This window comes from Rhinopithecus bieti, unplaced genomic scaffold (assembly GCF_001698545.2).
Source record: "Rhinopithecus bieti isolate Rb0 unplaced genomic scaffold, ASM169854v2 scaffold_15133, whole genome shotgun sequence".
In the NCBI taxonomy this organism is placed as follows: domain Eukaryota; kingdom Metazoa; phylum Chordata; class Mammalia; order Primates; family Cercopithecidae; genus Rhinopithecus; species Rhinopithecus bieti.
The window spans coordinates 10725-36939 of record NW_016808815.1 but is presented as its reverse complement, the minus strand read 5'-3'; the positions used below and the strand labels follow the sequence as shown (position 1 = coordinate 36939).

The 26215-nt window shown below is 41.3% G+C and overlaps 1 protein-coding gene across 1 annotated transcript in view; it reads left to right on the top strand.

Annotated features, from left to right (window-relative positions):
• LOC108538936 (isoleucine--tRNA ligase, cytoplasmic-like) overlaps positions 1-25331 on the top strand; it is a 34453-nt gene extending 9122 nt beyond the window's left edge. The window contains 8 exon segments of the mRNA XM_017887277.1: positions 458-553; positions 1450-1626; positions 2838-2943; positions 13213-13288; positions 13290-13336; positions 18158-18301; positions 18934-19086; positions 24788-25331. Of these exon segments, the coding sequence (XP_017742766.1) occupies positions 458-553; positions 1450-1626; positions 2838-2943; positions 13213-13288; positions 13290-13336; positions 18158-18301; positions 18934-19086; positions 24788-24870 (882 nt within the window). The 3' untranslated portion in view covers positions 24871-25331.
• The last annotated feature ends 884 nt before the right edge of the window (positions 25332-26215 follow it).

Below are 26215 nucleotides of genomic sequence, written 5' to 3'. Positions count from 1 at the left end.
AAAAAAAAAAAAAAAAAAAGAAAGTCACTTGGAGTTGACTGCTCTGAGGCCTTTGATCCATTTGTTGTGGCCTGAAAAGCTGTGCTGCTCCAAGGGCTTCATGATTATTGATCTTACTTATTAGAAGAGTTGATACTATTTCTTAGATGGTCAAAAAGCAGAGTCATGTTAGGGGACTCTGATAAGAGGTGCTCCCAGGGCATCTTCTGTGAGCAGCGTCCTACAAAAAAAAGAAAAAACAAAAACCCGCACACCTTTCTCCAGAAATGGAGGACTAGCTGATTATGAAGAAGTACCTGAATGATAAACTAGATTAATTTTATTGCTTTTGCTCGTTTGTGTGAGAGAATAGTGCTGCATTGTAGACTCTCCAGATTTAAATATAACATTTTGCTGAATTGGGAAGAAGTGTTTCTTCTTATTTGATTGTCATGGTGTGCACTGTTCGTCCCCACAGGCTTTGGTCCTCTTAGATGTCACTCCTGACCAGTCAATGGTAGATGAAGGAATGGCTCGGGAAGTCATCAATCGCATACAGAAACTTCGCAAAAAGGTTAGTTTGTCAGTTAAGAATAAGCTACCATTTTAGCTTTTTGTTTGTTTTGGTTGTTGGGGGAAGATAGGAGAGGCAGGTAATACAAGCCATAGTGATCAGTGCATGACAGTCACTAATCTATAGTCATTTGTAATGTATTCTGCAGGAAAGGCACTCCTCTTCCTCTCCCCACGTGTTCACTCCCAAATTGCAGCTTTCAGCCAGCCTGTGCCTTTTCCCATCCTTTATTTATTTATTTTTTCTGATCTCAGTTGGGCTTCTATAAAATAGCCGCTGTGGCTGGGGCAGAAGGTAATCAGAGGTGGTAGTATCTTTGCAGAAGGGCAGAGGTGTAGTCAGCATAGACAGGCTTCTAGCTTAGGGGAGGTTCCCGGATCTGGACAGAGTTGGGTAGTTTTTCCTTATTAGAGAGCTGAGGAGTATGCACAGAGCTCATCCTGGAGAGCAGAGGGGCTGGAAAGCCCCTGCTAGTGAGAGAATCATGAATTTCTTGCCCTGCAGAGGGCAGTGACAGCTACCATACAGGTTTTTTCCCAGACGGTTCAGGGTCTGAGGAAGCTGTTCCAGCAGATAAGTGGCTGCTTGTGATCTCTGAATCAGTTCAGAGCTTTGTAAGTGGGTTCTAAATTATTTCTTGGTTTCAACATTCATGAGTACTGATTGTGCTAGGAAAAGAAACATGCCCTATCCCCAAAGAGTGGTGAAAAGGACACAGAGCTAATCGTATACTGCAGTGCAGTTAGTCTTACAGATCACCCAGCAGGAAGGGAAGGGTGACTGCCCTTCCGTGATGATTCAGCATGGGATCCGTAGCCCTTGTTCAACAGTACCTTCCTTCAGTTCTGGTTAACAGAATGTACTTCCCTTTTAAGATTTTCTGTGTGTGCTTTCAGTGCAGTCTGGTTCCAACTGATGAAATCACAGTATACTATAAAGCGAAGTCGGAAGGAAGATATCTGAATAATGTTATTGAAAGCCACACAGAGTTCATATTTGCCACCATAAAGGCTCCCTTGAAACCATATCCAGTTTCTCCATCAGATAAAGTCCTTATTCAAGAAAAAACACAGGTGAGTCCTGAGTTCCATTGAACTGCTAAAGAGTTTCAGATTAGATTTGACTTTATGTGCTCATGTGTTGATATTCTGTCCCACAGTAGAGATTGGCACAGCTCTCAGTCTTGAAGTATTGCTCTGGACAGTAGTGGGGAGAGTCAGAGAGTGGAAGCCCAGAAAAGATGGAGCAGGGAAGGAAGACAGAACTGTTTTCACAACAGTTCTCTTGAGGAACGTAGCCAGGAGGGTACATGAGCTTTGCCCACAAATAAAATGGCCATGTGGGCCTGTTTTTTCTGAAACTAGAAAAGGCAGTGTGTGGATTCTGGTAATTATCATTAAAAGTCAACAGCAATTGGCTTCAGAAACATTTAACTCTTCTGGTAGTGGGTTCTCCATAAAAGTACAGTACCAAAAAAGAAAAATCACAGTAGCATTTCTGTTGTTACATCTAGGAATTTTAGATATACTTATGAAAGTATGGTATTAAAGGTAGGGAAGATACTGGCTTATAACTTACAAGTAGATCATTTAGGCTGGGCACAGTGGCTCACACCTGTAATCCCAGTTCTTCGGGAGGCCAAGGTGGACAGATCGCTTGAGGTCAAGAGTGCGAGACCAGCCTGGGTGAAAGATGGTGAAACCCCATCTCTACTAAAAATGCAAAAATTAGCTGAGCATGGTGGTGCATGCCTATATTCCCAGCTACTCGGGAGGCTGAGGCAGAAGAATCACTTGAACACAGGAGGTGGGGGTTGCAATGAGCCAAGATCGTATCACTGCGCTCCAGCCTGGGTGACAGAGCAAGACCTTGACTCAAAAAAAAAAAAAAAAAAGTTGATCATTTAAAATATATCTCAGTCACTTATTTGATCATTTTCTCCTGTCTCATTCTATGAGACAAGTAGGACAAGACAAGGAGGAGCTGACGGTGGCTGTTTATTTTTTCAATGAGACGAGTTGCAGAGTAGTTTCATTTTCTATTTTGCATATTGTGTAATTATTTGACTTTTTTTAGTGAGCATATATTTTTAAGAGACCAGGATAAAAAGAGAAGAAAAATGGGATATAAATTGTAGCTTTTCATACTTTGAGTAATGAGATTGAATATGTTATGAGTTGTATACAGCTCTTGTTGTTACTGAGAAGTCACTGTGTCACGTGATGGTGTGGCACATTGCAGTCACATATCACAGTTACTCAGTCATATGTTCTCATGTGCTCAGTTGAAGGGATCTGAACTGGAAATTACACTCACCAGAGGATCTTCCCTTCCTGGTCCTGCTTGTGCATATGTCAATCTTAACATTTGTGCAAACGGCAGTGAACAAGGTAAGAGTAAATTCCATAATTTGTATGACTTTTTTTTTAGTTATATTTATGGATGTGAGAAAACAACCCAAAAAACTTGTGGATGTTTTTAAGGGAATTGGAAGAATTATTTAATCATATTTAATAGGTAACTTTTTCTTAATTGTCATCAAAATGAATTCACTAGGCGAGATGCAGTGGCTCATACCTGTAATCCTACCACTTTTGGAAGCCAAGGTGAGAGGATTGCTTGAGGCCAAGAGTTCAACACTAACCTGGCCAACATAATAAGACCCTGCCTCAATTAAAAAAAAAAAATGGCCAGGCGCGGTGGCTCACACCTGTAATCCCAGCACTTTGGAAGGCCAAGGCGAGTGGATTACTTGAGGTCAGGAGTTCAAGACCTGATCAACATGGTGAAACCCCGTCTCTACTAAAAATACAAAAATTAGCCAGGCATGGTGGCAGGTACTTGTAATCCCAGCTACTCGAGAGGCTAAAGCATGAGAATTTCTTGAACCCGGGAGGTGGAGGTTGCAGTGAGCTGAGATCGCACCATTGCACTCTAGCCTGGGTGACAAAGCAAGACTGTCTCACCAAAGAAAAAAGAAAGAAAAAGAAAAATTAATCCACTAAAGTAAATGATTGGACTTATGCTTGTGGAAGCATGAAGCAGATATAGTTTTCCCTATTCCTCCTGCTAAATACATCTAAACACCCTGGACATTATAGATAAAAACAAGCATAAGAAGACTCACAGATGTAAGGAAGAAAGCAGACCACCTGAGGACCTTGTAACCAAGTGACCTAAAAGTAGTAAGTTCTGGGCTTTCTTTTCTGCCTCTTATACCCAAACTTGGAACTTAACAAGCTGGCAACCTGGAAGTGTCAAGTATAGACCAAAAAAAGCCTCAACAACAATTCTGCTCCCTTGACAAAGGATCAAGAGATGGGCAGCCTAGCAAGACAGAAAATTTTGAAACGGTAACTGCTCTACTCTAGCCAGACACCATAGAAAAAACTATGGCCCTACCACCACCCACATCAGCAAAGGCCAAGTGGGGAGCCTGGACTTCACCCTTGCCAAGCTGAAGACCCCTCCCCTGTCACAGGGGTATCAGAGAAGACAAAGTAGAGAGCTAGGACTTTCATTCTAGTGGGGGGCAGTAATGAGCCCCTCTGCCTGGTGGCATCAGTGGAGGCCACATGGAAAGCCTAGATTTCCATCCCTTCTGGGCAGTAACAAGGCATCCCTCCCATTTACAAATGCGTGGCAGCAATGAGGCTACATACCACCAGCACCTCCTCTGCAGTGTCAGTTAAGGTATGCGTGAAACAGTTAAGGGTGTGGTGGCAGGCGCCTGTAATCTCAGCTACTCAGGAGGCTGAGACAGGAGAATCGCTTGAACCCGGGAGACAGAGGTTGCAGTGAGGCAAGATCGCGCTCCTGTACTCCAGACTGGGTAACAGAGTGAGACTCTGTCTCAGAAAAACAAACAGAACAAATAAAAGATTGGCAGGTTGTTAAAAACACACTCACCAAGTAAATATGCTGTCTATGAGAAACTTCAAATATAATGATACAGGTGAGTTGAAAGTAAAAGGGTAGAAAAATACATACTATGCAAACATTAATCAAAAGAAGCAGGAATGTTCATGTCTGTATTAGATGAAACAGACTTCAGAGCAAAGAAAATGACCAGGGGCATTAAATAATGATAGAAGTGTCAGTACGCAAAGAAAACAGTGATCCTAAATTTATATGCATCTAACAAAAGAGCTACAAAATATATGAAATAAAAAGATACAGACATTAAAGGAGAAATAGACAAATCTGTAACTATAGTTGGAGACTCCAGCGTACGTTTTTCAGTAATCACCTCACCCAAAAATAGCAGAATATAAATTATTTTCAAGCCCCCATAGAACTTTGCTAAGATACGTTGTAACCTGGGCCATAAAACAAACCTCAACCAATTAATACAGTTGAAACCAGAGTGTGCTCTCTGACCACAGTAGAATCAAACTATCAATTAGTAATAGAATAATAAAAGGAAAGTCTCCACACTCTTAAAAATAAACAACATACTTTTAAATTATCCACGATTAGGGAAAAAGTCTCAAGGAAAAGAGACGTAGAACTGAGTGAAAAGGAAAATACGACATCAAGATATGTGGAATGTGGCTAAAGTGGTCCTGAGACGGAAATCTGTTGCACTAAAAACTGAAAGAAAGATGGTTTTAAATCATAACCTAAGGTCTAAACTCAAGAAACTAGATAGGAATAAAAGCAAAATAAATGCAAAGTAAGAAGAAGGAAAAACATAAAAATAAGAGAAGAAATCAGTGCAATTGAAAACAGAAACGATAGAGAAAATTAATGATACAAAAATCTGGTTCTTACCAAAAAATTCAGCAAAATTAATAAACCTCTAGTGAGACTAATAAAGAGAAAAGAAGACACAGTTGCATATCAGGAATAAAAAGAGTTATCCATACAGATTACCAGAATCAAGAAGATAATGCAAATACTATGAATAATCTCCATATGTAAGTTTGACAACTTGGATGCCTGTCGCCCAGGCTGGAGTGCAGTGATGCAAACTCAGCTCACTGCAACCTCCACCTCCTGGGTTCAAGCGATTCTTATGCCTCAGCCTCCCGAGTAGCTGGGATTACAAGCATGCCACACCATGCCCGACAGATTTTTGTACTTTTGGTAGAGGTGGGCTTTCACCCTGTTGGCCAGACTGATCTCAAACTCCTGGCCTCAAGTGATCTGGCCCTCCTTGGCCTCCCAATGTTCTGGGATTACAGGCATGAGCCACTGTTCCTGGCCTGAAGTGAACCCTGTTTTAAAAAGCACAAACTACTACGACTCACACAATATGAAATAGATAATTTTAATGGCCCTGTTAAGGAGACTGAATTCGTAATTTAAAATCTCTGAACTAATCTCCAGGCCCAGTTTCACTGGAGAATTCTTACCAGAATTAATACCAGTTCTATACAGACTCTTCCAGAAAATAGAAGAGGAGGGAACATTTCACTCATTTTATGTGGTTATTAACCTGCTACCAAAACTAAATAGAGACAGTATTAAGAAAAAAGATAGACCAGGCACGGTGGCTTATGCCTGTAATCCCAGCACTTCGGGAGACTGAGGCAGATGGATCACCTGAGGTCAGGAGTTGGAGACCAGCCTGGCCAACATGGTGAAACACCATCTCTACTAAAAATACAAAAATTAGCTGACCCTGGTGGTGGACGCCTGTAATCTCAGCCTACTCAGGAGGCTGAGGCAGGAGAACGGCTGGAACCCGGGAGGCAGAGGTTACAGTGAGCCGAGATCATGCCATTGCACTCCAGCCCAGGCCAACAACAGTGAGACTCCATCTCAAAAAAGGAAAAAAAAAGATAGAAAACAGATATTCCTCATGAATATAAATTAATTCAGCTATGTATACAAAGAATTATGCACCATCACCAAGTGGGATTTATTCCGGGGTTGCAAGGCTGACTCAATATTTAAAAATCAATGTAGCCTGGGCGAGGTGACTCATGCTTGTAATCCCAGCACTTTAGGAGGCTGAGGCGGGCAGATCACAAGGTCAGGAGTTCAAGACCAGCCTGACCAACATGGTGAAACCCCGTCTCTACTAAAAATGCAAAAATTAGCCAGGCATGATGGCACGCGCCTGTAATCCCAGCTACTCAGGAGGCTGAGGCAGGAGAATCGCTTGAACCCGGGAGGCAGAGGTTGCAGTGAGCCAAGATCGCACCACTGCACTTCAGCCTGAGCGACAGAGACTCCATCTCAAAAAAAAAAAAAAAAAAAAAAATTCAATGTAATTATCATATTATCAGACTAAAAGATTACATGACTATAGCAGTTGATTCAGTAAAAGCATTTGATCAAATTCAACACCCATTCATGATGAAAATCTTCACAGAAATAGGAAGAGATGAGACCTTTGTAGACTGGATAATGAGCATTTTGCAAAAATCCTACAGCTACCATTAAACCTAATGGGGAAAGCCTGAATTCTTTCTGCCTAAAATCAGGAACAAGGCAATCACGACTCATATTTGACATTGTACTGGAAGTTCTAGCCAGTGGACCATGGCAAGAAAAGGAAATAAAAGTCATGCAGATAAAGGAATAAAGCTTCCTCTATAGAAAATAGAAAATCATAAGGAATATACATACAAACACCTAAAAAAGTAGACCAGGCTTGGTGGCTTGCGCCTGTAATCCCAACACTTTGGGATCTGAGGTGGGTGGATCACCTGAGGTCAGGAGTTCAAGACCAGCCTGGCCAATGTGGTGAAACCCCGTCAAAAAAATAAAAACATTAGGCATGGTGGTAGTCATCTGTAGTCCCAGCTACTCAGGAGGCTGAGGCAGGAGAATTACTTGAACCTGGGAGGCGGAGGTTGCAGTGAGCTGAGATTGCGCCACTGCACTCTAGCTTGGGCGACAAGAACGAAACTCCATCTCAAAAAAAAAAAAAAAAAAGATCATATTGCCTGTTTTAAGATGTGACCTGGGATCACCATATTGGTCTTTCCACGCCAGCTGCTCCCATGATGGTTGTGTGTTTATTTAGACCTCTGATGATGTCTCAGACAGTACATGGTTCCCTGAACTGCTGTGCAACTTCAGTGATGTATGGCATTGAGCTGGTCCATCACTGCCAACATCCTGGCTATCTCAGGTTACCCTGTAGAAGGAATCAGATGGATGGTCAGTGGTGTGCATGAGTAATGTAAACAAGAACAGTGTTCTCATCACAGAGGGCCAGCAGCATGAGCAGTGATAAGAGAGGTAGGGCCTTTTCTCCCATCTACCAATTCCAGGACTGGCCATTCCTGAGTCAGTTGACCAGACATCTGGGAAGAAGAGCTCCCAACTCCAAGATTATTTTCCTAGGAATAGCTTTAAATGCAGCCACAGCTTGGTCTTCTGCCTTAATATGATTTGATATGTTTTGCAATTTACTGTCCTGCTGAAAGCATTCATATTATGAGGAAAAAAACCCATACAAATAATCATTAAATCTGTTATTTTAAATGTTTGGCCTTTTCTGTACCCTTTGGATTCAAGCATTAATTGGATTTCCAAAGTAATTGAATAAAAATCGTATCACTTATAAAAAAAACTTTTGAGTCACAGGATATAAGATAAATGTACAAAAATGAATTTTATTTCATACTAGCCATCTATACTAGCAATGAGCAAGTGGGCAATGAAATTAAAAGTGTGATATCATTTACAGTCACTTAAAAAAAGATGCTAGACCAGGTGTGGTGGTTCATGCATGTATTCCCAGCACTTTGAGAGGCTTAGGCAGGAGGATTACTTTAGCCCAGGAGTTCGAGACCAGCCTGGGCAACAAAGTGAGACCCCATCTCTACAAGAAATAAACTAGGCAAGTGTGGTGGTGTTCGCCTTTAGTCCCAGCTACTTGGGAGGCTGAGGTAGGAGGATCACTTGAGCCTAGGAGGTAAAGGCTGTAGTGAGCCATGATCATGCCACTATATTCCAGCCTGGGCCACAGAGTGAGACCTTCTCTCCAAAAAAAAAGATATTCAGATGTAAACCTAATAAAACATGTTAGGACTTGTATACTGAAAACCACAAAATAGTGATGAAAAAAATCAGACAAAATCTAAATAAGTGGAGAGACATGTTTATGGATTAGAAGATTCAATATAGTAAAAATGTCCCTTCTATCCTGCTGTGGTTTGAGTGTCCCCTCCAAAACTCAGGTTAAAATGTCATTGCCATTGTGACGGCATCATGAATTAGTTAATTACTTCACTAGAGTTCTGGAAATTGTTACCTGGTCCAATGGTGTGACCGTAACACCAGAAACCTGTACTTGTCAGAGTCCTTTCCATTGCATCTCCTCAAAGATGAAACACTTTAGATTCACAGTTGCTTACAATAGCTTTCAGGAAAGTACCAGAGTAAAACAATTAGCTATCGCTGGATGACAAGACTTTAAATGGCCATGGTTAAATATCCAATGAGAGTTCATTATAATAATGTTGCAGTTGATAAGGAAGTTTAGTTGTTTCTGTGGTATACAGCATTTTAAGGTAACTAGAATTGTGACTGATAACATTAGACCAGGTCTATCAGATTTCTAGGAATTGCACACAATTTCTGGAACACATTATTTGTACAAATTAACTCAAAGAAGGTTAAACATCATTTCTTATTTGACAGTGCTTCCCATGCAGATCTTACATAGTCAAATAAGTCTGACTTGTTTACTATTTCTCTTCATAATGAAAGAGAATTCTCTTGAGGTATTTCGGGGTGCCTCTGGAAGTCCCAAAGTTAGCTCGAGGTCAGAAAGACTTAAGTTTAGAGTTTGATTTTGGGAAGCTAGTAAAAAATGTCAAAGGCTTAAAACACTTGATTAATAGGATTGCAGGTCACTGAAACTATAGTCACTCATTTAACCAGAGTGATAATTAAAAAGTATTCAAAGGCAAATATAGAAAGTTACACAGTTAAAAAATATAGAAAGTTACACAGTTATAAAAAGACCTGAGCAGTTTTAATAGAGAGGACTCTGTTTCTCTGTTTTCTTTTCTGTAGACACAGTGTCTCACTACACTCCCCAGGCTGGTCTTGAACTCCTGGCCTCAAGCAATTCCCTACCTCAGCCTCCCAAAGTGCTGGTATTATTAAGGCTTATTATTTTGATAACTTATAAATAAATTCATTCAGATCTTAGCCAGCTTGACCACACGTAAAATTCCTTTTCCAAGATTCCTCTTCCACAAACCTACTACAGCTTTCTTATATCTATTCTGTTTTGGATTAAATTCTTCCTTTCTCTTACTGTGAAACAAGTCATTCTACTTTAGGGCAAAAATTAGTCTTTTTCTCTTAACGAACACACATCCAATGAATATTCATCATTTAAATTAGCAAAACCCTAAGGGTGTGAATTACCAATGGGGAGCTATTTTTGAGTAGACATAACAAACAGAGCTAGCTACCATCAAGTTATTTCTCTGTTAGCTACTTTTACAGCATGTGTATGTTCAGCAGTCTTCACAAAAACAAGAATCCTAAAAAGTTTAATAGATGAGGTTTTTTTGTTTTACTGCTGTGCTCAGTAAACGTAAAGTAATGCATACTGGCACCCACTTGCACATTTGTTCATAGATTGAACTCAGTTCTGTAATTATAAATATCTAGTGGAGGTAACATAAACTTATTTGATAGTAAATCCTGGTAGGATTTAAAAATTGTATATCTGCATTATGTATTCTTACCCAAGTCACATGAACTTGAAAAGCATTTGTGTTAGTTTCTGTATTGCTGAGAGAATACTTAATTTATGTGAAATGCTTATTTTTCTTTAAATCTATTAAATAGAAATCTTTTATGAATTAATTTTGACCATACTGTCTGGAGGTAGAAAAATAACTCATGGCTGGATGCAGTAGCTCAAGCCTGTAATCCCAGCATTTTTGGAGGCCGCATCGGCGGATCACCCGAGGTCAGAAGTTCAAGACCAGCCTGACTAACATGGAGAAACTCCGTCTCTACTTAAAAAAAAAAAAAATACAAAATTAGCTGGGCATGGTGGCACATGTCTGTAATGCCAACTACTCGAGAGGCTGAAGCAGGAGAATCGCTTGAACCCAGGAAGTGCAGGTTGCGGTGAGCCAAGATCGTGCCATTGCACTCCAGCCTGGGCAACAAGAGCAAAACTCCATCTCAAAAAAAAAAAAAAAAAAGAAAGAAAAAGAACACATATATGTAACATACCTACATGCACAGGCATATGTAAACATACAGACAAGCAGATTTCTTAGCTTTTATTTGAAAACTGTAGCCATGTACCAGGTACTGTAATATAAAACATACTAGTTTTATGAAACAATAGCTGAATCCAAAGTATGTTCCCAGCAGATGGAATAAATTAAGGTTACTCGCTTCGGTGGCCAAAGTGTTCCACTAGTGTTTTTGGAAACGTCTTAAGATTTTTCATTTAAACATTAAACAAAGAGTTTTCAAGCCTTGACACAAAAGCACTGTCCGTAAAAGGGAAAAGTGATATATTTAACTAAACGAAAATTTAGGTTTTGCTTTGAACATCCTATAAAAGGATGAAAGACAAGCTATAGACTGGGAGAAAATCTTTATAAAACATCATATTTGACAAAAGACGTCTCTAGAATATATAAAGATCTTTTAAATCTCAACAGTAAAGAAAAATCCAGTTAGAAAATGGGATGGAGATATGAACAGACATTTACCAAAGGGAATATACAAATGACAGAAATGTACATGACAGTATTTAACGTCATTAGCCATTAGGAAAATTCAAGTTGAAATCACATTGAGGTCTTAATACACACCTATCAGAATGACTAAAACTGAAAGTAGTGACAGCACCAAATGCTGCATCTCATACATTGCTGGTGGGAATATAGAATGGTATGATCACTCTGTAAAATAGTTTGGCATTATCAGAAAACTAAATATGTGCTTTCTATAATGACTCAGCAGTTGCACTCCTAAGTGTTTATCCCAGAGAACTGAAAACTATGTTCACTGTCACATGAACGTATATAGTACTTGTATTCATAATAGCACCAAACTATAAACAACCCAGATATTCTTCAGCAGATAAATGGCTGAACAAACTGTGGTACATCCATATCATAGAACATTACACAGCAATAAGAAGGAACAACTATCAATTAGCACAGCAACTTATTTTAATCCTTAGAAACTGATGCCAACTGAGGCCAGGCACGGATGCTCACGCCTGTAATCCCAGCACTTTGGAAGGCCGAGGCAGTCGGATCACCTGAGGTCAGGAATTTGAGATCAGCCTGGCCAACATGGTAAAACCCCATCTCTACTGAAAAAATACAAAAATTAGCCATGTGTGGTGGTGGGTACTTGTAGTCCCAGCTACTTGGGAGGTTGAGACACGAGAGTCTGTTGAATCCAGGGGACAGAGGTTGCAGTGAGCCGAAATTGCACTGCTGCACTCTAGCCTGGGTGATAGAGCCAAACTCCATCTCAAAAAAGAAAAAGAAAAGAAATTGATGCCAACTGAAAAAAGTCCCAAAATGTTCCATACTGTATAATTGCATTTACATAACATGTTTTAAATGATAAAAATTATAGAAATGGAGACTGTTGTTTGCCAAGGGTTAAGGAGGGAATGAGCCTGGAAGGGAGTTGGGTATGGATATTAAAAGGCAACATGAGGATTCTCATGGTGGCAGAACTACTCTCTATCTTAATGATGGTGATGGGTACAGGATTTTACACGAGTGATAAAATTGCATAGAACTAAACATACCCACACGTACACATGCCCCAATGAGTACAAGTAAAACTGAGGCAGTCTGAATAGGATCGGTGGATTGCATCAACGTCACTATGCTGGTTGTGGTATATACTGTAGTTTTGTAAAATGTCACTATTGGGGGAAACTGGGTAAAGGGTCCATGGTATCTCACTATGTGCATTTGGCTCTACAGTTAACTCAAAATGTTCAAATATATTAATAAAGTAAATATCTGTACATGAATCTAAGGTGCAGAATGAATCAACATCGGGGCCCATCCTGACCTGTGGGGATATACAAATGGCACAAAATGAAAAATGAGAATCAAAAATAAGAATCATGAATACAAAGATTTTAATCTAGAAAAAGACAAGAACAGATTGCCTGGTAGAGTTCTATGCCTGGACCATATCTACCAAGGACTGCCTAAACACATGCCAAGGATGGAGATATATATCTATGTATGTATAGTGTATATATATGCTATAGAGTATATATGCAATATATAGTATATATTTTTTGCTTTGAACAAAATATATCGGTGGAGCAATCCACCGATCCTATTCAGACTGCCTCAGTTTTACTTGTACTCATTGGGGCATGTGTACGTGTGGGTATGTTTAGTTCTATGCAATTTTATCACTCGTGTAAAATCCTGTACCCATCACCATCATTAAGATAGAGAGTAGTTCTGCCACCATGAGAATCCTCATATATATTGCATATATACTCTATAGCATATATATACACTATACATACATAGATATATATCTCCATCCTTGGTATGCTTTTATATATATAATAAGCAATATATACACATATATATAGTGTATAGTTGGGGGAAAAGGAAAATAATTAGGGCTTGAACCCCTTTGTATCCCTTTTCCTCCAAATTTAACATTTTCTTTTCAGTTTTATTTGTCTGATTGAGGTGTCATTTTGTGACTTTTAGGTGGAGTATTGCTCCTGGAAAATCCAAAAGGTGATAATAGGTTGGACCTTTTAAAGCTGAAGAGTGTTGTCACTAGCATTTTGGTGTGAAAATACAGAGCTGGCTGTCTTCCATGATGAAACAGGTATGTGGAAAGTGAGAGGAGCCTGTGGCCTTTGACTTGAGATGGATTGGTGAAGGTCTTAATCTGCTGTCAGTTGTACTATATAACTTTTGCATTTTTCCTAACTCTCTTGAGTCAGGGCCCAACTCTTCAGCAGTGCCTGCCTGCAGTGTCTGTTCATGCCTCCTCATTGTATGATGTGACTGAAAACCCTGGGCTTAATGATTCTAATCCTTCCCTGTCACCTGTTAGCCAGCTGGTGGACTTCAGCCTTCAGAGTCCTCCCTTGTGAGGTTGTTTTTGTTTTTGAGACAGGATCTCACTCTGTCACCCATGCTGGAGTTCAGTGATGCAATCATGGCTCACTGCAGCCTCCACCTCCTGGGCTCAAGTAATTCTCCTGCCTTGACCTCCCAAGTAACTGGGACTACAGGCATGCACCACCATGCTCGGCTAATTTTATTTAATTTTTTTTGGAGAGACCAAGTCACTGTATTGCCCAGTCTGGTCTTGAACCCAGGGCCTTAAGCAATCCCCCTGCCTTGGCCTCCCAAAGTGCTGGGATTCCATGTGTGAGCTACCACACCCAACCGTGAGTTTTAACTTCATTAAACACAATGCCTGGATCTCACTAAATCTGGATTCTCAATAAAGCAAACCTGAAAATTTTTTAAAGAATTACAGATGCATTCTCCCACTATTACGTATTGAATGTGACCTCTGAAAAAAAAAAAAAGGTATGTCCTAACCCCTTGTATGTCTAAATGTGACTTTCGGAAATAGGATTATCTTAGATGTAACTAGTTAGGATGAGGTCATACTGGAGTAGCGTGGGCCCCTAATCCAGTATGACTGTTGTCCTTATAAGAAGGTGGCCATGTGAAGACATAGAGACACACAGAGAAAATGCCATGTGGTGACAAAGGCAGAGATTGGAGTTACACACAGCTGCAAGCCAAGAAACAACCAAGATTGCCAGGAGCCTCCAGAAGCTAGGAAGAAGCAAAAACGGATTCACCTGCAGGTTTCAGAGGGAGCACATCTGCCAACACTTTAATTTCAGACTTCTGACCTCCAGAACTTTGAGACAGTAAATTTCTTTTATTTTTATTCCCTAGCCCCCTGCAGTTTGTGGAACTTTACTATGGCAGCCTCAGAAAACTAATACTCATTTTATGAATCTGAATGCTCATTTTCAGAAACTTTTAAATAACTTAAAAGAAGAAATGCAAACGGCCGACTAAGGAACAACGCGTGCATCTTAATGGTAATCAGGAACTTTCAAGATAGTACCACAGTGTGGTGCTATTAACTGCCACCAGATTGGCAAAAACTAGAAGAATCTGACAGACTCAAATGTTGTCAGGGATATTGCATAATAGAAACCCTCATTCACTGCTGGATAATGAATTGTTGGAACCACTGGAAAACTGTTTGCTATTGTATCCATTAAAGGTTGGATAGGAGAAGCAAAAGCAATGTGGGAGAAACCAAGTAAAGGTCTACAAGAAGGTGGCAAGTTAGAGGTCTGAGAAGAATCTAACTGGGTTCCACCAAGGTGGTGTGTAAGTCAGTGGAAAGCTGGATCTCTGCCTGAAGTCACTATAGGATGAGAAGTAGAGAAAAGCAAAACAGGCTGGAGTGCACATCTCTCTGACCGCATCTGACACTGACAGGTGTCTTGCAGAAGAAACTGCTGGTATACTTTTCCAGAGAGTTGCACACATTCCTGGCCTGGAAGTTGGAAGAGCAGAGGCGGGAGCGTGGGCTGCTCACTGTCCCACTGAACAAGTCGGCAGATCCACAGCAACCTGAGAAAACCAGGGGCACGGGCCCCATGTTAGCCTGTTTAGCATAATGACTGTTACTAAACTTCTACCTTCTAAATCCTGTGTAGATTTCTCTGTGATCAAGCCATTACCCAGAACCAGGTCAGACAGAGAACCTGGGAAATAGTTTTAGCTTAGCTGCATTGACACAGAATGAAACCACCATAGTTCACCTCATTGTGATCTTGACATGTATACATGGCTCTTTAAACCATATTTAACTTGCGAATAAAGACCCTAGTAGATTAAAAATCACACTTCAACTCTTTCTTGTACTGCTTCAAAGATGCTAACTTCATTACCCAAAACAAGATAGAAAGTTACCTTATCCTTCTTTGGGTGATGTTGATTTCTCTTCTAGCTGAGCCATACCTCCCCTTTTTGCTATTCTTTAACTTTACTGAGATACAAGGTTGACCTGTTAAAAGATTTCATTTTATATGGTAAGGAAGTAGGAGAGTGGAAAAATAAGATTTGGCTGATATATATTAACATGTAATGCCACACTTCATTTGCTGAAAAACGAGTTCTCTGGTCAGAAGTAATGCTATGTGGAGTGCTATGTTGGTGAATAAGACATTCTCTGCATCCATGGATGGTGAGTTTGACAGAAGCATTATGGGTGACAGTGGCAAATCCATGTCCAAAAGGAGTGTGTTCCAGTAAGACCAAATCACTGCCTTTTCCCGTAATGGAAACAGTGCAGTATAACCAAGCTGCCATTGAGAGTCTGGCTCATCTTTCCTGGCAATAACACTATATTGAAAGCTCAAGTAATGGTCTCCACTGTTGGTAGTTGGGATACACAGTAGCAACTGTAGCAAAATCAACCCTAGGGGGTGGAAGTAATGTTGCAGAGCCCATGCCTGGGTGGCCCCTTTGTTCATCCATCCATTGGGCAAGGGCAGAAGTGGCTGGCGGCAGAGTAGGTCATGTCCACTGAATTTTTTTTTTTTTTGGAGACAGGGTCTCACTCTATCCCTCAGGCTGGAGTACAGTGGCTCAGTCATAGCTCAATATAACCTCAAACTTCTGGGCTCGAGCAATCCTCCTGCCTCAGCCTCCAAAGTAGCTAGGAGTACAGATACATGTCACCATGCCTGGCTACTTCTTTTCTTTTCTTTCTTTTTTTTTTTTTTGAGAAGGAGTCTCGCTCTGTTGCCCAGGCTGGAGTGCAGTGGCCAGATCTCGGCTCACTGCAAGCTCCACCTCCCAGGTTTACACCATTCACCTGCCTCAGCCTCCCGAGTAGCTGGGACTACAGGTGCTCACCACCTCGCCCGGCTAGTTTTTTGTATTTTTTAGTAGAGATGGGGTTTCACCGTGTTAGCCAGGATGGTCTTGATCTCCTGACCTCGTGAGCCGCCTGCCTCGGCCTCCCAAAGTGCTGGGATTACAGGCTTGAGCCACCGCGCCCGGCCCTTCTTTTCTTTTTTGTAGAGAAGAGGTCTTGCTATATTGCCCAGGCTGGTCTCAATCTTCTGGCCTCAAGCATTCCTCCCCTTTCTGCCTCCCAGAGTGCTGGGATTACAGGTGTGAGCCGCTGTACCCAGCCCCACCCATTTTTAAATTCTCATTCAGTCTGCCCATTTGAAGAGATCTGTCCACATACCTCTTGCCCTAACTTCCTTGTCACCAGTTTTCTAATTCTGTTCTTTGAGTCCCTAGCTGTTCTCATTTAGTCCAGCTATTGGCCAGTGTCCATGAATCAGTGTAGATCTACTCCTAGGTCTTTCTCCGAGCAAAATGACCAGCCAGCTGCACTGAATGAAGTTGTGCCCATTGGGAGGATTTCTACCCATCACTATTCTTTAGGGCTACCCAGAGTCAGAACAGGGCCGTAAGACTGTAATTGTCTGCTTTGGATGGTACAGCGTATTGTGCAGTAAAGCCCTACGCAGCAAGCCCTAAAATGTTTTCTTTCTCTGCCAGCCAGTCCTGGAAGACTTCCTATAAGGCCACACCTGTGGTTGAGAGAAGAGACCATGTGGGCCTAGGCTGAGAATGAGCATCTAGCCACTGGTGCAGCAGGTTCCTCTGAGCCAGTGCCCCAGCCTAGTCTCATACCTGCCATTTCCATTCAATATTTGGAGGCTGCCCTGTGGGCCTGTCCTGTATCACAACCATTAGCAGTCATCTGCCTGTGCATGCATCCCCAAGCAACATTTAATGTTCTCTAAATGAAATTACGCTGCATATGTTCTGTGTATCATGCTTTCTTTTTTTTTTTTTTTTTTTTATACTTTAAGTTCTAGGGTACATGTGCATAACGTGCAGGTTTGTTACATATGTATACTTATGCCATGTTGGTGTGCTGCACCCATCAACTCGTCAGCACCCATCAATTCATCATTTATATCATGTATAACTCTCCAATGCAATCCCTCCCTCCTCCCCCCTCCCCATGATAGGCCCCAGTGTGTGATGTTCCCCTTCCCGCGTCCAAGTGATCTCATTGTTCAGTTCCCACCTATGAGTGAGAACATGCGGTGTTTGGTTTTCTCTTCTTGTGATAGTTTGCTAAGAATGATGGTTTCCAGCTGCATCCATGTCCCTACAAAGGACGCAAACTCATCCTTTTTTATGGCTGCATAGTATTCCATGGTGTATATGTGCCACATTTTCTTAATCGTATCATGCTTTCTTTCACATCTGTTCCAGTGTCAAATAACATCTTCTGACTGTAATTAGCATTTTTTAATGTAAGCTTGAGATTCTGATATAGGAGGAAATTTTAAGAGGAGCTGTATTATACAGAGAAAATACTAAAATAGAGAAAACAATTTGCCCTATATTTCAGATTATGAATATTATGTTTATTTTACAACATTAAGATTTCCTACCATTGCATGTCATTAAAGGCTGGTTTTATAGAAAAGGCAATGTCTTTTGATAAACAGAAATTAAATGGAAAGCATTGTTGTAAAAGATACATGATAGTTAGATAGGAAAATAATGACTTCAGTTTTGAACTGTTCATTAACCCTGAAAGAATTGTTGTTGTTATTTTTAGAAATACAAAACGAAACCGACTTACTGAGTCTTAGTGGAAAAACACTGTGTGTGACTGCGGGATCGGCTCCCTCTCTGATCAGCAGTTCTAGTACTCTTCTTTGTCAGTATATCAACCTACAGCTCCTGAATGCAGAGCCACAAGGTATGTGCCTCCCCACAGCAGGCAGATTGTGGGGTGCTGGGCATTGAGGTTGTCTTTAATATTCAAATATGTGTATATTTCTAGTTGGCTTCAAAGTATTGCTTTAAAGTGTGGGCTCCCCCGCTGCTTTGGGGAGCAACCATAGGCTTTTCTTTTGGTGTGTTATAGAGACTCATCCATCTGGCATGGTTAGGAAATGAAAAAATTGGTTAAGGTAAAAATTATAACTAAATTGTTTGAGTGCCAAAACATTTTAATCTCTAATTTTACTTTCTTTTCTGGAGAAAATATTCTGAAAACTTGTATACTTTCCTGATATTTTAGGATCCTCATCGTGCACATTTGTACTGAAGTCTTCGGGCTCCTCACTTGACTGTGTACTGAGTATCTGCCCCCCAAGCTGCTGGGCTTTTATCTAAGTTTTGTTTTGTTTTCTTTTCCCCTTCCCCTTCACCTCTATGAAATGTTCAGAGCTGTGTCTGCATGGACTGCATCTCCAGCGGTCGCACTCATCTTCCTGGACCCGCTGCTGGCCTCAGCACTGCCTGTTAGAGCTGTCTGCAGTGGCCATCTCTTTTGGAGATGGAGGGTGAACTCTCGAGATTTAATCCAGTTTGTTCGTTCTTCCTTAGAGTGTTTAATGGGGACAGTGGGCACTCTCCTGCTTGAAAACCCACGTGGGCAGAATGGACTCACCCACCAAGGTCTCCTGTATGAAGCAGCCAAGGTGTTTGGCCTTCGGAGCAGGAAGCTAAAGCTGTTTCTGAATGAGACCCAAACACAAGGTGAGGAGATTATGGACTGTAAATTTTTCATTTTTGTTGAAAGTAGATTTTGATGCCATTAGCCATTTGTAGCATATGCGTGTAAGATAGTACTATTGTAATCCTGTTTTGTTATTCTTTACCCAGAAATTTACCATAATAGGATTTTCTTTCCTTTCCTTTTTTTTGAGACTAAGTCTCACTTTGTCTTTGTCTCCCAGGAGTGCAATGGCACAATCTTGGCTTACTACAACCTCCACCTCCTGGGTTCAGGCCCGGGGCTTCAACCCAGCAACAGGGATTCTCCTGCCTCAGCCTCCCGAGTAGCTGGGAATACAGGCGCCTGCCACCACGCCTGGCTCATTTTTGTATTTTTAGTAGAGATGGAGTTTCACCATGTTGGCCAGGCTGGTCTCAAACTCCTGACCTCAGGTGATCCGCTCGCCTCGGCCTCCCAAAGTGCTGGGATTATAGGCGTGAGCCATGGCGCCCAGTCAATAATATTATTTTTTAATAGCAATTAAAAGGATAATTACTTTTGCTAAATCTAAAACTACATTGGTATGCGTCTAGGTAAATTAGCATATTTGCTGACCCTAAAACTGTTCTTTTTCCCGAAAGTCAAAATTATCACAGGGTTGTAAAATAGCCCGAAGGAAACTTACAGCGGACATTATACCTCCCTTTACAGTTTATAAAATATGCTTACCTGCGTTTTCTCCTTGAGACACATAACTGTGAAGAGCTAGGTCATCAGTTGACATATTCCACATTCTATTATCTAGAAAATAGAAATTAAGGATGGCGACTTGCACTTGCTGGTGTCAGGCAGCGTATTTTCTCCTCCTCCTGTTCTCCCACTTAGCACTATTCAGAGATTTCAGCTTCTGTGGCTGCTCTGTCAGCTTCTCTGTTGAGATCCTCACCCTGCCCTCTGAGTTTCGTTCTGTAATCCTGCTGCACATCAAACGTCTTCACTTTAATATTGCTGCCGCTGCAATCACTTCCCCCAACAGCTTCCCTTTGTGGGATCTGCTTTTTTCTGTTTATACCCATTCTTGACATCTCAACTCAAAACTTTTACCATCCCATCCTTTTATTTGTAACACCTGATAGCCTGGGATTTATTGGGCTTTCTGCATCAGTATTTGTGTCTTTTGGCACTTGTGGAAAATTGCCAGACATCTTGTCCAACTTACCTCTTATTCATTCTCTCTGGTATTCTCTCCTTCTAACACCTTGTTTAAACATGTTTTTGATGGACTTTCTCACTCTATCCTGCCTCTTATTCTCTTTTCCTATTTCCCCTCCTTTTGTCCTTATATACTACATTCTGGATAATTTTGGCTTTTTTATCTTATCCTTGTTCTTCTGCAGGTAAGGTGCATCTTTTCTCTGCTTCCTGGAAGATTTTCCCTTTGTCTTTTACTTTCTGCAGTTTAACTGTGATCTCCCTAGGTGTACGTTTTTTGGTATAAGGCAGTCTTTATTTCTGTTACAGTGTTTTGAATTTTTTTTTTTTTTTTTTTAGACTTGGTCTTGTTCTGTCATGCAGGCTGGAGTGCAGTGGCTCAATCATAGCTCACTGCAGCCTCAAACTCCTGGGCTCCAACAATCCTCCCACCTCAGCCTCCCTAGCTAGGACTACAGGCACGTGCCACCATGCCCAGCTAATTTTAAAATTTTTTTGTAGGGACAGGGCCTCTCTGTAAGGTCCAGGCTGGTCGTTCTTGAACTCCTGGCTTCAAGTGTACTCCCACCTTGGCCTCCCAAAGTGTTGGGATTACAAGCATGAACCACCATACCCTGCCTCCTGATTTCTACCGTTTTCATTCTATTTTTTTTTTTTTTTTTTTTGAGACAAGAGTTTTACTCTTGTTGCCCAGGCTGGAGTGCAGTGGCACGATCCCAGCTCATTGTAACCTCTACCTCCTGGGTTCAAGTGATTCTCCTGCCTCAGCCTCCCAAGTAGCTGAAATTACAGGCATGTGCCACCATGCGCAGCTAAGTTTTGTAATTTTAGTAGAGACAGGGTTTCACCATGTTGGCCAGCCTGGTCTTGAACCCCTGGCTTCCCAAAGTGCTGGGATTACAGGCATGAGCCACCACACCCAGCCCATGCTGTTCTTTCTTAAGAGTTTCCATCTTTCTGTTTACATTGCCCATCTGCTTTGCTTGTTCTCGTATGTTTCTGTTGAAGCCCAGTTTTAAGAAGCATATGTCTGGTTCCTTGGAGACACTGTCAACCCAGACCCACTTTAAACTCAATTATTTTGGACCATAGGGAGAATGTTAAGAAAGCTGTGACTGACTGGGTAGGCGTGGTGGTTCACTCCTGTAATCCCAGCACTTTGGGAGGCTGAGGTGGGCGGAGTTCAAGACCAGCCTGGCCACTGCACTCCAGCCTGGACAACAAGAGTTAAACTCCGTCTCAAAAAAAAAAAAAAAGCTATGACTTTCCCAGTCATACACAAAGGCCAGGAGTTCTGATGGAGACAGGATCTGTATATCCCTACTCCAAAACAAAGCTAGGTGAGGTGGTTCTCTCTGTATTGGGGTCTGTGGCTGCTGCAACAGTTTCCCACAAATGGGGTGGCTCAAGTCAGCAGGTTTCTTTTCTCACAGCCTTGGAGGCCAGACACTGAAATTAGGCTGTCAGAAAGGCCCCAGTCTCTCTGAAGTCACCGTGGGAGAATTCCTTATTCTAGCTTCTGGTGGTTCCAGGCATCCCTTAAATTGTGGCCACATCACTTCAGTCTCTGACTCCGTGGTCACGTTGCCTCCTTCTCTTCTGTTTCCTCTTTTTCCAAATAAAGTTACATTCACAGCTCCTGGGAATTTAGAACCTGGGCATATCTTTGAAAGGCCATTATTAACCGAATACATTCTCTTCACTTTTTCTCTCGTGGTGAAGGAACTTACTCAGATTGACCCTTTTGCTATGGGTTTCTTATTTGAAGTTCCAATTTCTTCAGCCGAGATTTGTTGGACTTCCCAGTTTGTATATACCGGAGGCTTTTCTTTCCCTGCTTTCCTAGCTCTTTAGTGCCAAAAGCATTAAGCCACCAGACCCCATGGGAGTCATTATTTTTGGCCTGTGGAATTCTCCCATTTTCTTCCTGTGCAGCTATTTTTTTTTTTTTTTAATTTAGTTGCATATCATACTTGTAAATTTTCTGTCATAATGTTAAATACTAAAGCTCTGTTTCTTCTTGGGTTCCTCCTTCGCTCCCTGGGTTTATTTTCAGTGACTCTCCTTGGTCGTTTTCCCTCTCATCTAGTTTCGGGCCTCATCGTCCATCAAAGTCACCAGTCTGCAGGCTGTACTCTTCCACCGGAGCTGTCTTCATGAACATTCCTGCCTCGATGTTGTTCCTTCGCTTAGAGCCCCCAAAGCTCCGTATTCTCTTATGCTTCAGAATCTTCCCTTCCACACAAGATCCTTCCTGCTCTGATAATTCTGTCCTTTCCTGTCTTGGTAATTCTGTCCATGAGTCTTTCATTCTATCAAAGGCTTTTTTCACTCTCCCTCGAACACACTTGGCTCTTTCATTGTGGTATGTTAGTAAAGATCTTCTAATAATGTAGCTTTCTATTTTGATAAGCTTATATAAAACTTTAGAGATAATTCATAACTCTTTTCTTGTCTCTCAAATCCATTGGTCACCGAGTACTGTTGTGCAGTGGAGCTGAAGATGACATTTATCTTTCACTTGTTCTTGCAAGGAAATGCAGTGGCATGATTGAAGCTGGTCAGGGGTAGAATTGTGTCTGGGTGAATTATGTATTTATAATACTACCTGCAATTCCCATAACCTTTCTGTATTCTCTGCTGCCTTTCTGTATTCTCTTTACTCTGTGATGTTAGGTAGGCAAAAGTTTAGTAGGTGAGAGCTTTTAAAGGTTTAGTGATTTACCTAAGATTACCACAAAGATGGAACTTTTTCTAGTTCAGTATGTTTCCAATCTAGTATCTGTAGCTTCATTTTCATTATGCCTTTTCTCTCAGAATTGTCTTTCATAAAGTATCAGTAACTTGATAAATTAGAAGAGCCACAAAATGTTGACCAGTTTAGAAACTCTTAAATGTCTTCTTGCTTGCTCCACTAAACTCTAAACATCATCTCCGGGTCCTGTGATTATCTATTAAGGAAGTAGCTTTGAGAGTGTTCTCACATCTAGGATTGCCTGCTAGGTAGGACCAGAGCTATTTTTAAAGAAAGCTCATCTGTTTGCTTTAAATTCAGATCTGACTAGAAGCAAAATGCTCCACAGTAGGCAGATAACTTTAAATTTTCTTTTTCCTTTTTTTCTTTTTTTTTTTTTTTGAGACGGAGTCTCGCTCTGTCGCCCGGGCTGGAGTGCAGTGGCCGGATCTCAGCTCACTGCAAGCTCCGCCTCCCGGGTTCACGCCATTCTCCTGCCTCAGCCTCCTGAGTAGCTGGGACTACAGGCGCCCGCCACCTCGCCCGGCTAGTTTTTTTGTATTTTAGTAGAGACGGGGTTTCACCGTGTTAGCCAGGATGGTCTCGATCTCCTGACCTCGTGATCCACCCGTCTCGGCCTCCCAAAGTGCTGGGATTACAGGCTTGAGCCACCGCGCCCGGCCTCTTTTTTCTTTGTTTTCTTTTTGAGTGGTATATTCACTGCGTTTTAATCAATTGCATTTGGGTTATATTTTTGGATGTTCAGAGTTTTCCTTATTGGCCATATTGGATCCTGTATTCTTTAACATGATCCTTTGTCTTTGATAAATTCTTGCTTTCTCACATAGCAAACATGTCCTAGGCTTATTATGTCCTCTTAACTTCTCCAGACATAGAAAATAGCTGTTCTTCAAATTATAGAAAATCATATTTTGAAACCACATATCTGGGATACTGAGTTGGCACAGCTTCTGGGCTTTTTTTGTAGACATAGGAAGTATCTGTTTATGAAGAAAAATAACCATCTTGGCAGTACCCAGAGTTAGCCAAACTGTGAAGTGATGGCATAGTCCTCCAGAAGGCTCCAGGAGTCTGTCCAAAATCTAACTCCACCTGCACAGAGTTAGGGTTCTATGAACTCAGTAAAGGATCCGCGTCAGACCCCCATCACTGCTGGCACCAACTGCAAGTTCCAGGGATTTTCCTAAACCACTCTCAGGTTCAGTAACCTGCCAGGAGGACTCAGACTCACTGAAAGGTATTACACTCATGGTTTGAATTAGGGTAGGGAAAGGGTACACATGAGAACCAGTGAGAGAGAGAGAAAGAGAGAGATACCCCTGGAGTCATGGATAATGTTTCTTTCTCCCATCCCTCACATCTGACAACACAGAGACTGTATTACCAACCAGGGAAGCTCACTTGAGCCTTGGTGTCAGTTTCTGTCGAGGTTTCATTCTGTAGACATGATTGCTGTCTTTCTCAGCTGATAATACCATGCGACCCAAAGTCCCTCTCCTAAATCGTATACTTGGTCTTTCTGTCGTGGCCAGCACTACCCTGAATCACCTCATTAGCAACAACTGTCAGGTTTGGTGAACGTGCCCACCATGAGAAACAAAGACTCCTACTAAGAAATTCCAAGGATTTGGAGGTTCCACTCAGGAGCTGGGGCAAAGGGCAGAACTCTTAGTTTAAGGCCAAATTCCTTACTACACAGCAGTTAACATTTTTTTAAATACCCCCAATAGGTAAAATAGTGATTTTTTTTTTTCAACTTTTTCTTTCCATTCTAGAAATTACAGAAGACATCCCCGTGAAGACTTTGAATATGAAGACTGTGTATGTTTCTGTATTACCAACAACAGCAGACTTCTAGCATGCACTTATCAATGTTGTTCAGTCAGCCTTTCCCTGATTACACCCATCCCCCACACATACGTGCACATAGACACATGAACACACTGAAGATGTTTCCTTCAGGTGCATGTAAAATATGCTGCTTGGATTGAAATACAAATGGGATTGGTTAGTTAAGTAACTTGAGACCTCACAGTAATCTTCACACTTAACCTTAGACACCTATGCAGTCATGTTGGGAGCAGGTTACAGTGTTACCTCAGCACCACAGTTTATTTCTGTACTTGAGTTCTTCAGTATAGAAGGTAGAAGTGATTTAAATGGCATAGTATATATATCATTTTCTGGCCTTTTAAAATTTATTTGAGATCTCTTGATGAAATGGACATATATATTTCTGCCACCTGGATTTTCCTGGATAATTTGATGGAATATTTTAAGTTTCAGTAAATCAGAACAATAAACAAACTCAGATATAAATGTGTTGAAAGTAATTCATTCTCCCACAGATAGATGAAACTTGAAATGTGTAATCTTTGAAGAAAATAAAAGCTTCACGGTGGTTTCTGTATTAAGACAGTGGACTAGATATCTAATAAAACTTCTTCCCAAAATTCTGGGTGATAATTCGAGTCCCCAAAGAAGCAGATGACTTGACAAAGTTAGATGTGCAAGAATTTATTAGAGGAAACACAACTGGAGGATAAACCAGAGATGGAGCAGGCGTAGGTCGAGAGAGCCGTCAGACTCCAGTGTGGGTCTGACACCTGTAACAAGAGAAAACGAAGATTGATTAGCAGAAACTCAGACTGCAGCACAACTCTAAGACAAAGTCGGTCAGGCCAATGGAGAGTTCCCAGGCAAGGATTCCTTTTAGTAGAGTTCAGAATTGGGCAGAAATAGCCTGGCTTTGTTCCTCTGACTTCCTCAAGTCAGTGTCTGGGAGGAGACCAAGGGGAGCGTGGCCTTTGCAGAAATGCCTTGATGGATCTGAAAGTACCAACTACACTCCTCACATCAGATAACTTTGAAGAGAGATCTGAATGATACATCCCTATGGCTGCTACAACAGATGCTTTCACACAAAAACCCACAAGTTGGAGAAAATAGAGGAAACAACCAGAATTTGGGGAGTTGGAAAGCAGATACATGGTGTTAACTAACTTGGTAGACCCAGGAAACCCCAATTCTAAATCAATGGAGAAACTAATAAACTTACTTACATTTCAGAATTCACAGCACCAGTTACCTCTGGGATGAAAGGTGGAAGAGGCCCAGAAATAGGGAAGATGGCATCAACACTGGGAAGCCTTATGGCTTCTCCCATTTCCATGTTGCTAAGCAACTCTCTTTATTCCCACCCC